At 37.6% G+C, this 16800-nt stretch overlaps 1 protein-coding gene across 1 annotated transcript in view; it reads left to right on the top strand.

The window, feature by feature from the left end:
• The window catches only part of SLC9A9 (solute carrier family 9, subfamily A (NHE9, cation proton antiporter 9), member 9), a 229736-nt gene that overhangs the window by 117090 nt on the left and 95846 nt on the right, over positions 1-16800 (top strand). Inside the window, exon 6 of the mRNA XM_012001354.1 lies at positions 10862-10941. Coding sequence (XP_011856744.1) covers positions 10862-10941 — 80 coding nt within the window. The remainder of the gene's footprint in view (positions 1-10861; positions 10942-16800) is intronic.

Here is a 16800-nt window from a genome sequence, read left to right as displayed (position 1 = left end):
TTCTGGCCTCCTTTTTTTGTTTTTGTTTGTTTGTTTGTTTGTTTTTGTTTTGTTTTGTTTTGAGACAAAGTCTCGCTGTCTCCCAAGCTGGAGTGCAGTGGCGCCATCTCGGCTCACTGCAAACTCTGCCTCCCGGGTTCACGCCATCCTCCTGCCTCAGCCTCCCGAGTACCCGAGTAGCTGGGACTACAGGCGCCCGCCACCACACCTGGCTAATTTTTTGTATTTTTAGTACAGACGGGGTTTCACCGTGTTAGCCAGGATGGTCTCAATCTCCTGACCTCGTGATCCGCCCACCTCGGCCTCCCAAAGTGCTGGGATTACAGGCGTGAGCCACCACGCCCGGCCTCTGGCCTCCATTTTTTCAGATAGAAGTCAGTTGAATTTTTTTTAATTTCCTGGAACATAATATGCTCCGTCTTTCCCTGGTTGCTTTTAAGATTTTTATCTTTATCTCTAGTTTTTAGAAGTTTGATTCCTATATGCCTAGGTTTTTTAAAATTTATCCTAATTTGTTTTCACTGAGTTTCCTGGAACTCTCGGTTGATATTTTCATCAAATTTAGGAAATATTCAACTATTGCTTTTTGAAAAATTTTTGTTCTCCATGTTCGTACTGCCCTCTTTCTAGCCCTCCAATATTATATATATTAGGCTACTTAATATTTTTTTCTCATATCACTTAGGTATTAGTCTATTTTAATCTTGTTTCTCTGTGTTCTACAAATTGCATAATGTTTACTGATCTCTTTTCAAGTTCACTGACACTTTCTTCTTAGTATCCAATCTGCCCTTAAGCTGATCTAGTAAATTTTTAATTCCAAATATTGTACTTTTTGGTTCTAGAAATTTTTAATGGCTTTTTTTTTTCTTTCTCTTTTTACTATTTCAGTAGCTTTGGGGATACAGCGGTTTTTGGTTACATGGATGAACTATAAAGTGGTGAAGTCTGAGATTTTAGTGCACCCATCACTGGAGTGGTATACATGGTACCCAATGTGGAGTTTTTTAATCCTTAGCTCCTTCAACCTCCCTCTTCTAAGTCTCTCAATTTCATTATGTCACTCTGTATGCCTTTACATACCCATAGCTTAGCTTGCATTGATAAATAAGAACAAAAGTTATTTGGTTTTCCATTCCTGAGTTATTTCATTTAGAACAATGGCCTCTCACTCCATCCAAGTTGCTGCAAAAGACATTATTTCATTCTTTTTTATGGCTGAGAAATGTTCAATGGTATATATATATACCACATTTTCTTTAGCCACTCATTGGCCAATGGGCACTTAGGTTGGTGCCATATCTTCACAGGTGTGAATTGTATTGCAATAAATGTACGCGTGCATTTATATATGGACTTATTTTCCTTCGGGTAGATACCCAGTAGTGGAATTGCTGGATCAAATGGTAAATCTACTTTTAGTTCTTTAAGAAATCTCCATACTGTTTTCCATAGAGATTGCACTAATTTAAATTCTCATCAGTAGTGTATAAGCATTCCCTTTTCATCACATTCATGCCAACAACTATCGTTTTTTGACTGTTTAATAATGGCCATTCTTGCAGGAGTAAAGTAGTATCTCATTGTGGCTTTAATTTACATTTCCCTGATATATAGTAATGTTGAGCATTTTTTCATATTTTTTTGCCATTTGTATTTCTTCTTTTGAGAAATGTCTACTCATGTCATTTGTCCACCTTTTGATGGGATTATTCTTCTTGATCCGATTGAGTTCCTTATAGATTCTGGATACTAGTTTCTTGTCAGATGCATAGTTTGCAAATATTTTATCCCATTCTGTAGTTTTCTCTATTGATAATTTATTTTGCTACACAGAAGTTTTTTAGGTTAATTAAGTCCCATTTATTTTTGTTTTAGTTGCATTTGCTTTTGGGGTCTTAGTCATTAATTCTTTGCCTAGGTCAATGTCCAGAAGAGTTTTTCCTAGGTTATCTTCTAGAATTGTTATGGTTTCAGGTCTTAGATTTATGTCTTTAATCCATCTTCAGTTTTTTTTTTAATAAGGTGAGAGAAAGAGAGATTCACTTTCATTCTCCTACATGTGGCTATCCAATTTTCCCAGCACCATTTAAACCATTCCATTGGTCTATGTATCTACTCTTTTACCAGTACCATGCTGTTTTGGTAACTATAGCCTTAGTAGTATAATTGGAAGTCCAGTAATGTGATGCCTCCAGATTTGTTCTTTTTGCTTAGGATTGCTTTGACTCTTCAGGCTCTTTTTGTTCCATATGAATTTTAGAGTTGTTTTTTCTCATTCTGTGAAAAACGATAGTTATTTTGATAGGAACTGTGTTGAATCTGTAGACTGCTTTAGGCGGTATGGTCACTTTCATGATATTGATTCTTCTAATCTATAACTATGTGATATGTTTCTATTTGTTTGGATCTATGATTTCTTTCAGCAGTGTTTTTGTAGTTCTACTTATAGAGATCTTTCACCTCCTTGGTTAAGTATATGCCTAGGTATTTTATCTTTCTTTGAAGCTGTTGTAAAAGGGATTGAGTTCTTGATTTGATTCTCATCTTGGTCACTGTTGGTAGACAGCAGTGCTACTGATTTGTGTACATTGATTTTGTAACCTGAGACTTTACTGAATTACTTTATCAAATTCAGTTGTCTTTTGGAGGAGTCTTTAGGGTTTTCTAGGTGTACAATCATATCCTCAGTGAACAGTTAACTGCTTGGCTTCTTGTTTTCCCATTTGGATGCCCTTTATTTCCTTCCCTTGCCTGATTCTAGAATTTCTATTTTGTTCTTTTAATACCATTTACATCCTTCCGAAATCTTCACTTGTGTTTTCATTGTCTCTTTGTCTTTAAATTCCCTAGTATATTTTTTAGAGTATTTTAATGCCATTGCCTGTTAATTCCAGCACCTGAGCCATTTGAAGTTCTGTTTCTATAAGTTACGTTTCTTCTGGCTGCAGGTCATGCTTTCCTGCTTCCTCCCATGTCTAGCAGTTGTTGTGACATGCTAGGCATTATGAATATTACATTGAATGGAGTGTGGAGTATTCTATAAAGGTCGCTGAATTTTATTCAATCAATCCGTTAAAATCTTGTAAGCCTTAGTTCTATGCTTGCCTTCCTTGATACATTTTCATTTCATCCTCGGTTTTAGGGTATGGTCATTATTCTAGAACATTGTGTTTACTCATAAAGCATGCTTTTTTATGAGGTCTCAACAGAATAGCTGACTTTTGGCTTTTGCTGGACCAAACTGCAGTGTTTCCTAGCACCGTGTGATCTCAATCTCTCCATTTATTTCTCAGTTTCACAAGAGTTTCTCCCTGCAAGCCTTTGTGAACCTCAACCTGTACATGTACAGGTCAGTGTTCAACCAAGGACCTATGGGAAACATCTCCACAGGCTTCTAGGTGTCGTCTCTGTGCAGTTTCCTCCTCTCTGTACACAGCCACTCAAGCGCTACCCTAACTCCCATCTCCAGTTCTTCAACTCAGTGAGACTGCTGTTCTCTGCTTGAACTCTATCTCCTTACCTTCAAGGGAAGGACTTACAGGCAGCAAGTCAAGGAGAATAGAGGGCTCACCTCATTTGTTCCCTTCTTTCAAGGATCACAGTCCTTTGCTGTCAATTATCCAATACCTGAATCCTATCATATGTTTATGATCCAGTTTTCTGTCATGGCTAGCCATTGTGAAAGTGATGTTGAAGTGGTTTTTGTAGGAAGACATATTGTTTTGCTTTGTTTTTAGACACATACAAAATACTAAAGAATGGAATCACAAATCTAAATGCGAGACTCTTATCTTTACTATGGCAGTAGTGGCTCTGGGTTTTGTTATTAGCATGAACCAGGATCTTCTTGTTCCAGGGAAAATTGTTTGTTAGGGCATGTGTGTGTGTGTATGCACACATGCATGTGCTTGTGAACATGTATATATAAGAGTTATCACACTAACTGAATTATGAAATGTGTCAGGTATTAGTTAAGAATATGATGAAGCGGGTTCAGTGAGATGCGGTGAACTTCCTCCTCTAAGTTGGTCCATCACTTTTTGTCTTTGTATTTAATCTTCAATCTGTAAGATGGGTATATTGGACCCAGGATAGTTTTTGATATACTTTTAAGAGGGAACATATGTCTTCTATACCACAAATGTTACTTTTGTGAAAGTACTTCATAAACTGTAAAAAGCTATGCAAATGTAGGCCTCAACATATTATTTCTTTCCAAATTGTATTTCAATACCTTTCACATCTAGAATTTATTATACCAGTATATCATTGTATTTTCTATTGCTGCATAAAAAATTATCCTAAAATATAGTGGCTTAAAACAACCCACATTTATTATCTCAAAGTTTCTATGGATCAGGAATTGGAAAGCAACTTAACTGAGTTTTTCTGATGCAAGGTCTTTCATGAGATTGCAGTCAAGATGTCAGCTAAAGTTAGAATCATCTGAAGGCTGGACTGAGCCTAGAGGATTTGCTCCCATGTTGGCAGAAAGCCTCCATTCCTTACTGGCCATTGGCAGGCATACTTAATTCCTTTCCACATGGATCTCTTCATAGAGTTTCTTGAGTGTCCTCACAAGAGGGCAGCCAACTTTTCTCAGAGCACGTGGTCCAAGAGAGACAGCAAAAAAGAAAGCCACAGTGACTTTTTATGACCTAATCTTGGATATGACACACCATCATTTCTGCTATATTCTATTTATTAAAAATGAGCCATTAAGTATGACCCACACCCAACAATTAGGCCCCATCTTTTTTTTTTTTTTAACCTTCAAAGAGATTTTTTTTAATTTTAAAATTTTTAATTGGCATGTTGTAATTGTACATACTTATAGGGTACAGAATGATAATTTGATACATGTATACAACGTGTAATGATCAAGCAAGATAATTAGCATAGCCATTACCTCAAACATTTCTCATTTCTTTGTGTTAGAAACATTTAAAATCCTCTCTTCTAGCTATTGGAAATTATGCAATGAATTTATTGTTAACTATATTCACCCCACAGTGCTGCAGAACACTAGAACTTATTCTTCCTATGTAGCTGTAATTTTGTACCTATTAACCTCTTCTATCCTCCCCTCCCAACTACCCTTCCCAGCCTCTGGTAACCACAATTCTACTTTCTACCTCTAGGTAAGTTCCATACTTTAAAGGAAAAAGTATCAAAGAATGTGTTGATATACACTTTAAGACCACCACAATATCATATAATATTTTCCTGAACCAAAGAATTTATTTACCTCTGGATTAACTTGGATCTACTATACAGAAAAAGTTACCTGGACCAAGCCCTTTCTTTGTAGCTAAAGCATGAGCCAAGCCCAACTGGTAGTCAATCTGTGAGATCCCTGTGTCATCTTAACAGTTTTATCCATCTGTGGCTAGTTGTCACAGTTTTCTTCTCTCTAGGCATGTATTTTCTGACTGTATCTTCCTGGTAACATTTATGAATTTAACTGGGCATTAGGATGGTGAGAATATTTTTATAAAGTGCTTTCTATGTAGAGGCTAAGAATTAATGATTCACCCTTTAAAATGTAAATTTGAAAAAAAAATTTCTATTTGCCTCTTGATTATATACTATGTTCCCTCTTCAGAACCCAGAATTCTTTCTCTTTAGAGGCATGGAATCTGATCCTCTCCTTGGTAATTAGAAAATCAAGGTAATGCATTTGAAATTGTTACACACATATACTCCAATTTGGAAGGAGACAGTAGGGCAAATGTATTGGTAACAAATTCTATTCACATGCACTACCCTAAAAAGTGCTTTCGAGCCCATAAAGAGCTCTGCAGATTTGTTATGGTAATTATTTGTCTTTGTTATTACTTGGTGCAACTTCCACTGACATTAACATTGAATATGAAATCTTGAGAAATAGAAAGGAAAATCCTCCCTCTCTCACTTAATCCACTGAATCCCCCTGAAATGAGGAGCAATCCCAGATGATTATCCCAAAGCAGAATTCATCCAGTTCACTTAGCAAAGTCCTCATATTTGAATATTGACAGAGGAACGTATTTACGTTTGTCTAGTTCTTTTTCATCAAAGTTTACAATAAACAATCCCTTCTTGCTTTGCTGTCCGTTTTTCACAGATTTCTTGCCAGAACCTTTGTTTTCTCTCAGGGGTTCAAATAAGCACAAAACAGAGTACCATCATAATTTTTCTGTTGCTCCCTCTCTAGAGGGTGTTAAATATTAGGGGATCACCTAAAAGAAAACTACCCACTGCCTGCTATTCTCAGTCACTTCCCAACCTCTGGTCTATTGCCTTATTTAAGGAGAAAAAGATATCAAATACCCCAGTCATTTTTAAAATTTTCCCAGAAAAAAAGAGGTTAATAAAAGAGCCAGAAAATCCCCATGTATCAAACATTCTGCTGCTTAGAGTATCTAGTTAAATAAAAGTTGAGATTCCACATGCTTGACCCACCAGTTCCCATTTACAGCTGTGAAACATGAGGCTCAGAGTTGGTGTTATTAGCAGTAGTATTACTAAAATGTTGTAACTAAACTCAAATCTTGGTCTTCAGTTTCTGGAACCTATGCTTGTTCTAACATGCACACCACATCCCTTCTGGAATAAAGATCCTCAAAAGAGAAGAAATGTTGCTAATGATAAGAAAAATACCATCAAGTTCCAGATTTGACTTGTGATGACTGCTCACATCTATTGTCCTTGAGGTGTGAGTTGATCTGTACTTCAGAAGAATCCAGATAGATTGATGCTACCTGCTGTCTGCTGCCCATCTGGACCCTCCCGTGGGCTGGCTCTCTGTGCTGCCTCATCAGATACCTTCCCTGTTCCAGGGTGATTTCAAAGGCCAGCCTTCCCTTAGCACATTTATCTTCAACCCCCAGTGCACAAGCAGAGCACACACTAGACTAACTCATTTATTTCTACTCATTTATTGATGGCCTTTCATAACCAAGTTATTAAGTCATCAGTAACTTCAGAGAAATAAACGAATGGATCCGGAACTGGGTCAACAGATATTTAAGACATATTCTGAACATTTTATCTAGGATCGGTATAAATGTCAATGCTGGGTCATCAGTGGTATTTTCCCCACCTGGGAAAACATATTTCACAGGTGTTTTATTCTAATTAGATCCAAGTTTATTCCTCATAAAGTATTGAAATAAATAGCATCTCCAGTCACCCACATAAAATGAAGGTTTTTAAAAAAAGAGATTGCATGTGTTAATAATTTTCCAAAATACTACCTAACGTGTGTTGCTCCCATCAGCTGACCATAAATATCCCTGGAAGGTTTGCCAAAAATAGAGTATAAGCTCTTTCAGAAGTGCTTATGAGTTCTGATATATTCCCCTCGGGAAATAAAAAGGAGAGGAAAAGGAGAAAAAGAGAGGATTTCTAAGACCTTGGGAAACCCTTGAAACCAGTATCTAGAAGACTAAAGAAATTCCCAACACTAAAGTTAAGCTTCTATGCGGACATTTTCAAAGCCACTGGCAGTTCACCCAGCTGAGGGGAACCCTGCATTTTCGTTATGTTTCAGGGTATGTATACCTGCTATATCTCAGCCTGCAGGAGGAGCATTCCACTGTTTTGACCTCCCCTTTTGCACTAGTTTGCTCTCCATTTGTATCCTGGGGCCCCATCTAGATAAGAGAAATCTTGCCTGCTTAGGGCCTCAGTATTTTTGGAAACCTATATGTATCCCAGTTATATCAGTTTCCTCATCTGTAAAATAGGAATAATAATAGACCACACGTCATCAAATAATTATAAGACTCTGAAGTGTTAATATATGAAAAGTATTTAGAATGGTGTCTGGCATATGGTAAGTGTTCAAGAAGTACAGCTATTACTGTTGCCATTAATAAAAAGTCTTTTCCATATGATTAGGACCTAAGAGACCAGCCAGTCCAATTTCCTCAATTCATTTTACAGACAAGGAAACTGCAGCCCAATGAAGTTACGTAGCCTATTAATAGAATGTCCGTGCTTTTGAATTAAAGGCTGAATTAGAAACCTGCAGAAAAACATTCTCTCTGGAGTCCGGCAGTCCTAGACTAAAATTCCAATTGTTACCTTCTAGTTGTGTGACTTTGAACTCACTTCTTTCCTTCTCTGGGACTCTCTAAAATCCCTATGTGCAAAATAGGTACAATACTACCTACCTTGATAGAGTATTGTGAGAATTGAAAAACAATGACTGAAAAACTTAATGACTGGATAATGTAACTAGCATTCTGCCTGGGAGTTCATGGGCATTCAATAGCTTGGGCCCATCATTATTAGGAACATCATTCAGCTGCAGCACTGCAGACTGGCTACCGGAATCCCGGCCCCTGATTGCCAGTATAGCTCACCACAACACTGCCCACCCTTACATTTAAAAAAAAAAAAAAAGGAAATTTGCTCTCATTCCTTTTTATCAGCTTTTTAAACGACTTTCTAGTCATCAGTAGATATTATCCGCTGTCAAAAATCACCTATGATTATTGATGGATAAAAATCTGTGTATCCTTATTCTTAAAGGAAAGGGTGGGAAAAAAGGCAAGTCCCCACCCTTGGCCCTGAGCTTTTCATAACTAGTTTAGCTCAACATGAGCAGTTTTGCTTTGCCAGATGAACCCCAACATGCTGTTGAGAAACAGTGGCTCAGAAACAATTTGAGGATGATGAAAAAAACGCTGTGTGCAACAGTGATTTTGCAAATCTGACACCTTTGCTCCGGTAGAAATGCTTAGAGAAAGGTATGGGGAAGGACAGAAATGGAACCAGACACCCTGGTTTCCTTTCTTGAGGAAATATGCGTAAATTCTGACTATAGATAACAAGGCATGGCACTCCAGCCCTATCAGAAAACAGAGACCTGTGGAACTCTAATGTCCAGGAAAAGATCATCAGTGTCCCACAGCAGGGATTGGGAATAGGAATGGATTCCATGACCAAATAACTTTGAGACGCACTTCCTGTTGAAGATTTGCGATGCTCATTTATAAATGAAAGAGTGAGAAGTTCTACATTTTCCTTTCTTTTATTTTAGGTTCAAGTGTACATGTGCAGGTTTGTTATATAGGTAAACTTGTGTCACAGGGGTTTGTGATATAGATTGTCTCATCTCCCAGATACTAAGTCTAGTACCACTAGTTGTTTTTTTCTGACCTCTCCCTCTTTCCACCCTCAAGTAGGCCCCAGTGTGTATTGTTTCCATCTTTGGGTCCATGTGTTCTCATCATTTAGCTTCCACTTATAAGTAAGAACATGTGGTATTTGGTTTTCTCTTCCTGCATTAGTTTAATAAGGATAATGGCCTCCAGCTCCATCTATGTTCCTGCAAAAGACATAATCTCATTCCTTTTTATGAGTGCATATTATTCCAGGGTATATATGTACCCCATTTTCTTTATCCTGTCTACCATTGATGGGCATTTAGGTTAATTCCATGTCTTTGCTATTGTGAATAGTGCTGCAATGAATGAGAAGTCCTCCATTTAAGAAACCTATTTAACACTGTAGACCCCATCCTTTCCTGAATGATTAGCACAAAATTTCCATCAACATCAAGGGAACAGTGATACATTAGGAGACACTGGTAAACTACAAGGCTTGAAAAATCAAAGATCTTAAGACAATCAATGAAAAAGACAATGAAAAGTGTGGGTTTTAATTTCATTGTGAGTCTCTGCTTCAGCCATTTTAAACAAAGAATAAATGACTGACTAAAAGCAAAGCACCCTTTGCTTTCTTGTGGGGGACAGAACAGCAGCGTCTACTGGTACACATATGTTTCAGGGGTTGAACACAGCCTTTTGTGTCCAGCTATTTATCATTAACCAATGATGGAACTGGCTAGAAAAGGACAAAAAAATAAAAGCAAATCAATTTGAGCTTATCTAAGGGCTGTCTGTGGAGCGTCCAGTTGACTTTCATTGTCTTCCGTGGGTCGTTATATCCTCAGAAGACTATTCATATTACTACTGGACTGCAATTCATGACACAGTTTGGGCATGAAAACGGGGGGTCCAGACATAGCAACAAAGCCCACATTAAGATATATAAATGTTTTTAGTGATGAGGATAATTACAACTGATTGAAATTCTCTTAACACACAAAATGGAATACAGTAAAAATGCCACTGGATACCCTCCTTATATTTTTTTATCTGTCTCTAAAGCTCACAAAATTTTACTTTCTTTCCTTTTTTATCCACATTTCATCCTCTTCTCTCACAAAAACACCCATCAAACACTTTCTTTTCCTCTTTTGTCTTTAATTCCTTATCATCCTCTCACCCTTTATGGCCCTTGTGGGAAAGAAAAAAAAGAGATAGACAAGCACATTCAATTGTTGCAGTCTTCTCATCAGGAATGTCTATTTCAAAACTCTTCATAATCTAAGCAGAAATATATCAAAAGTCAACCAATAGCCTTTGGCAGTAATCTATCAAATAAAATGAATAAAATATAGCATAACACTTATTAGACTATTATCCTCACTTTAGCCTTGACCTTTTGGTAATCCATAAATAAATATCATCCAAATTTGACACAAGTAAACTGTAAAATTCCCACAACAGCACTATGACAGAAATGTCATTTTTATTGATGTCAAAATAGCTTTTCTTAGCTATTTAATAAAATTGGGATTATTAAGAAAAGTAAATGTTGAAATACTCCAAAAGGGTCTCATCCACATAGCAAGATTTATGAGCTACTTTGCCTGGCAACTGCTTCACCATTTAGATGAAAATGCCTATACTTAGAAAGGTTTTTTTAAATGTAGTTAAATTTAATTTGGTTTGACATGTATTTTTATATTAAAATGTGTTTGACTATTTACCCATTGCCTTTTTTTATTGTTTCTCCCCAGGAAGCAAATAACTTGGATAAAAACACGACGAAAGCAGAGAGTGCTCGGCTCTTCAGAATGTGGTATGGCTTCGACCACAAGTATCCTTTGATAATAATGATCTCACAGATCCTGCTGCAGGCAGAGAATTACTTTAAGCTCTTAATCATTGAAGTGTGCACTCCTGCTCTTCAAGAAACACCGAAAGGTAAAGTGAATTCACAGCCAAACTTATAACAAGGAATGATTTCATAAAATAAAAAGCAGGGTAGTCCATACTTAAGTGTTTCAGAGAGCTAAAGTGAAACTTCTCAGAGTCAAATTTATCTAGTGTTTTCCTGACTGTAATGCCAGTTGATAAAATCATATAGTCCTGAAGAAGCTGTTTTGCTGTTCTTCCCTTTGTAAAGCTCCTACTTCTGGTCAAATTGGTCAAATAGGCCCGCTTGATTAAGGGCATTGTATGAACAGTTTCAGCAGCCTTTGGCCAGGGTAACCCAGCCAAAGCTCCTGCACCCTTCTCCCAGGAAGCCATTGGTGTGCTTTTGTTTCATGCTATAAAAAATGAAGGAGTGGGAAGGAGTGGGGACAGGGGACAAAAATAAATGGGGCCAAGGAGATGAATCCAGTGCATCAGAGTTCATCATAAAATAGCACCGCTTTGTTTTCCAGGCAGACTTGAATGAGCTTTTTCCACTGAAGGGCAATTTTAAAAATCTGGCAATCACTGTAAACATAGTAGCTCAGATACACCTTGCAATGTGATTCGTGGGGCTAAGTCAGGCCTGAAGTGTTTTGCCATTGTGAGCTGCAGTAAGCAGTCTGTCTCTAATCCCAGGCAAAAGCTCCAAGGAAGAAAGGAAAGGACTGCGCTGTAAATTGAATGTGTTGGGTCTTTATAGCTAGTTTTCCAGTCACAAATCCCTCTCCTTTCAGTGAGAAAATGTCAGTCACTGGATGATTTTCAGTGCCTAAGCAAAAATGATTAAAGCCAAACAGATCAATGGGAGAGAAGGAAGAATTAAGAATAGGGAAAGGAAATTCAAAGAATAGGTGAAGAAAAAGAGGTGAAAATGGACAGGGAGAGGAGGCAAGAGAAATATAGGAAATTTACAGCAGGAAGGAAAGGAAAGCAAATTAGAGGAATGACAGGAAAATAGAAAGCAAAAATTAAGAAAGAAGTGAAGAGAAACCAATTGAAGATTGCAGAGATAAGCAAAAGTAAAACAATGTGCGAATTAAAAAGCAATTTTGCAAAAGTAGAGCATTCCAAGAATTATGAAATGGTGATGTGGAAGATAGAGGATTTTTGAGGTTAGAGTTTGCTTTTTTTCATAGCTCTGTTACCTATGGCCAGATACCCTTTCTTGCTCAGTCTTCAGTTTTATGGACAAATGTAGGTTGCCACCATCTTGAGAGAAGTCCATCTTAGCCATCAATTATTTCTTAAAGGTTCTGGTATCTCATTAACTACCTGAAAACTTTCTGATCTCTCTAAGGGAATCTAGTTCTTAGAAAGTTATTGCTGGTTTTTGCTCCTGGTTGATCTCTCTTTGGAAGCAGAATTTGCCCCTGCCATTGCTTTTAAGTATCTGATAACCCAGTTTGTTCAAAATTATAAAAATTTGACTAAAGAGTAAACACAAAGAGATGTACAGAAAGAACTCGGTAAATCAGAAATGAGATAAAAGATGTTTTTGTTCAAATTCTGACAATGCTATGAAGAAAGCTTTACAATGAAGAAAAGGAATAAAGTGAAAAAAAAAAAAAAAAACCTTGAAGACAAGAAAATAAAAGTTGGAGCCCATCAAAAATTTTAGCTTAGGGCAGTGACACTAAATTCAGATGATGTCATAGTTTTTGTCTCACTTTTCATTAGGGGTTTATTTCCATATGATTATAGACAGACTAGCAAAAATAAAAGCAGATTTACACTCTCAGTCATATCTCTTCTCATGGTAGTTTATCCTCCTGCACATTCATTCTAGAAATTGCTATGCTGCCACCACTACACAAATATATATTCACTTAGATAATGAAGTTTTTGTATCTTAGCTATGCTCTGAATTTATACATAGAGAGTAGCAAGCAAACAGTTTCAACTATGTGGCCTCTTAATATATCTGTTATTTTAGAGCAAATTATCCATTTGGCATTTATGTTCATTCTATTGTTCACCCAGAACCTAGGCAGTGTGTCCTGTGAACCTCATAAGTTAGGCTATGCCAGCCACCACCAGTGTAGAGATTAGCCCCTCACCCTGAGATCAGTTTGCTGGCCTGAACCAAAGAGAAATTGTCACAAGGCTGAAAGAAACTGGCTGTGTAGTTTGGAGCTGTTAAAGTTTCATTTCAGTAAAAATGAATCATGCAAATGAGGTATCACAGATAATTATTGACAAAAGAAAAAGAAGAATATGTAACTTTATACACACCTATATCAGTCAGGGTTCTCCAAATAAACAGAATCAGCAGAAGTGCTTTACATATCATATACATATAGATTTATTTTAAAGAATTGTTTATACAGTTGTGGGGGCTGGCAAGTCCAAAATTTGCAGAGCAGGCTCTCTGTCTGGAAATTCAGGCAAGAGCTAATACTGTGTAGTCCTTAAGCAGAACCCTTTCTTCCTCAGAAAAGCCTAAGTTTTGCTGTTAAGTCCATGCAACTGATTGGATGAGGCCACAAACCGTATTGAGGATAAACTCCTTTACTTAGTGTCAACTGCAGATATTAACCACATCTACAAAATACCTTGGGTGTCAACAATGACACCTAAGTTAGGGTTTAAATGAATAACTGGGTAGTCTAGCCAGGTTGAGCCATAAAACTAATAGTCACATCACCGAATTTATATTCAATTAATGCTTAATATTCAGACTCAAAGGTAGAAAACCCCTCTTAATTTACTATTGTTATCAATAAAACCAGTCACTCACATAGTTTTGTTTTTTTCTTTTTCATAGCATAAGTAGTACATACATACCGTCCCCTAAAAGTTTTCCAAAAACTACAGAATAAAAGTTATAAAACTTAACATTCAATGATGATGAACAATGCCAAGCACTGTGTTCAGTGGTTTACATTTATTACTTCATTGCACCTCCCCAGCTCTGCAGGAGGCTGGGAGGGTCTAGAGATATAACAACACAAGTGTACTACTGATTGGGTTGGCCTCTGCTGCAACAGGGGCTCCCCTGTGGGAAGGAAGCCTATGGTGCCAAAACTGATGATTAATTAAGGTTCATTATGATTCAACGTGGGCAGCAATTCCAAATTATGGAGTACAAAGAAGACACTGATAAATGGGGAGATGAGAAAGGGAACTAATGTTACTGAGTAGCGACGCTTTGCCATCAGGCATGTTATTTCATTTAGTTCTCTTCATTTAACCACTCTTTTTGTTTTATTTAATTCTTACAACCACCCTCTTTGATGTGGAGGAAACAAATTCCCAGATAACTTAAATAACTTTGTTTCTATAGCTAGTGAGGGTCAATTTCACGATTCAAGCCCAGATTAGTCTCACACTAAAGTCCATCAAGACACCTAAATAAGCTTGATTATTAACAATTCTATATCCGTGATATCTCTTACTCTACCTATAAATCCTCATGTCTCAGTATGTTCATAAATTCACCATTAAAACAATGAATAATTAGGACTCCTTACATGATACAGTCCAGAGCTCACATCTTGAACATTTATTGGCAATATATTGGTGTGATAACAAGGTTACAGGTTTTTGTCGGTCACCCAGAAAGCACCACCATGAAGGAGTCCCCAACTTCTGAATCAGATCCTCAACTTTTTAGGGGCAGAAAGTTAAATATTCAAAGACTCCAAGAGTGGTTCAGTCTGACAAAAGATGAACTCACTGTAGCCAAGCTCAAAGGAGGCAGTAGTACATACCAGACACCAAATTCCTAAATCGCCAAATCCCCATCGTGGAGGGGAGGTATGGGCAGGGGGAGATACTCTTCAGCCATAAGAAGGCTCAAGTCACAGTCTTGTCCCTAGAGCCCCTCCTATCCTACTCTTTCCCCCTGGCTCACTCTGCTTCAGCTACCCTGTCCTTCCTCAGGCACACCAAGCACACTTCTGCACCCAGGCCCTTGCACTGGCTCTTCCCTCAGGCATTTGCTTGCTTCCTTCTTTACCTCTTTCATTCAGCTTGTCGGTGAGACCTTCCTGGCTGTATATCTAAATGTCTAACAGGAGCTAACTCTCTCACTCCTTCCTGCTTTATTTTTTTCACCATAACACTTAACCACCATCTCATACAGAATGGACTTTGTTTTAATAGTTTCCTGCAACCAGGATATGTGCCTTCCATAGAAATTGGGTCTGTTTTCATTCCCTGGTATGTCATCAGGGCATAGAAAAATTCCTGGCAGGGAGTGAACACTCAATAAATATTTGTTGAAGGAATGAATGAATCAATTAAGCAAGCAAGCAATATTTTCTATCCAGGGCACCTTCATTTCAGGCATTGATATAGCAGGAAAATCCAATTAATTATGAGAAGGCTGCTGAGTGAGTCTGAAAGCAGAGCAAGAAAGAGTGGATAATATTAATGTTTTCATCCAGGCTACCCTGTGTAGACCCCCAGCCTAAGTGTCTCACTCCCTAGACAGGAATGGCCACTCACAGCAGACTTAAATCCCTATTGCTTGAGCTGACCTCCTTCGTATGGTTGGTCCCTCCTTTGTTAGGTTTGATTAGTACAACGATCTGGCACATTCAAGCCTAGCTCTGGCTTAGAAGCCATTCTCTGAGTGACGTTGAATACATATGTCTTATGTCACCAATCATGTTGATTTTATTATAACAAACTCAAAATTGTAAAGCCACCAATCATCCTCACTAGCAATCTCTTATAATGAGGAAGCAAGAAGAAGAAATCGATGCCCCCTTATTCGTATTTTAAGACATCAGATAAAACTATTTGCATGGATTCGCAGTGTTACAGCTGGTATGAGAACCTCATGTTGCCTTATTCATAGGTGACTAATGATGTTGCTTGACTATCTCCTTTCTAGAGTCTCTTTCCATTCTCTCATTTACCATCTCTCCCCTTAAACATGTGTATAAATTAGCCCTACAAATGTGAATGACACAGGATAAGAATGACCTTTTCCAAAATAAAAAGGGCAACCTAACATCATTTTTAGCATTTCCTGTATGCCAACATCAATTGAAAATAAGGACTCATTATGTGGTTGCCAACATTTTATAAGTGTAAAGAAAGTGCAAAGAACAATGGATTGGCAAGTTGACACAGTGACAGAATTACATAAAGCCACATGGATGGAGATTTCCTTTCCATCACTGGTTGGAATGAAGGGTGCGCTGAGGTATTGCCAACAAAATGAAAAGCCCACAGCAGGGCGTGTGGATGCTGAAGATGCTTGCATTTCCCATTCTAAAGGGTCTGGCAAGGAAAGTGGCAGGTACCAGACCCCATCTTGTATAGGCTAACGCAGATTGGGAATCCACTTCAAGAAATGTAAACATAAATATCAGGGGCATTCAAAATGATACTTGGAAACCACGTATTTAATAGATTTAAATGTAATGGCATTTTAGTCTTAACTAAAAAAAAAGAAAAGAAAAACCTTCCCCTCCTAAAACTTGACAGAATTTTTTATATCCCACACAGTCATGCTTATTTTAAGTCATAGGTATGAATATTGTGAACAGCAATTTCCATTTTAAATAATGATCCTGTACTGCAGTTTTTTCCCTATCCTGACTAGCTGAAACACCCATGAATTATTTATTGGGGTAGTTTGCTGTGGCCTTGTGAATGACTTGAGTTTACTTCACAAAAAACTCTCAGAGGAACAAGGAATGTTATTTCTGTGATCCCAGTTTTATAAATGAGGTAACTGAGCCCAAGAGAGGAAAAAGGCACATCCAAGGGTACTGATGGACTTGGAGCCAGCGTTTGTAATCAA

This window comes from Mandrillus leucophaeus, unplaced genomic scaffold, assembly GCF_000951045.1.
Source record: "Mandrillus leucophaeus isolate KB7577 unplaced genomic scaffold, Mleu.le_1.0 Scaffold1176, whole genome shotgun sequence".
In the NCBI taxonomy this organism is placed as follows: domain Eukaryota; kingdom Metazoa; phylum Chordata; class Mammalia; order Primates; family Cercopithecidae; genus Mandrillus; species Mandrillus leucophaeus.
This window is presented reverse-complemented; position numbering and strand designations above follow the sequence as displayed.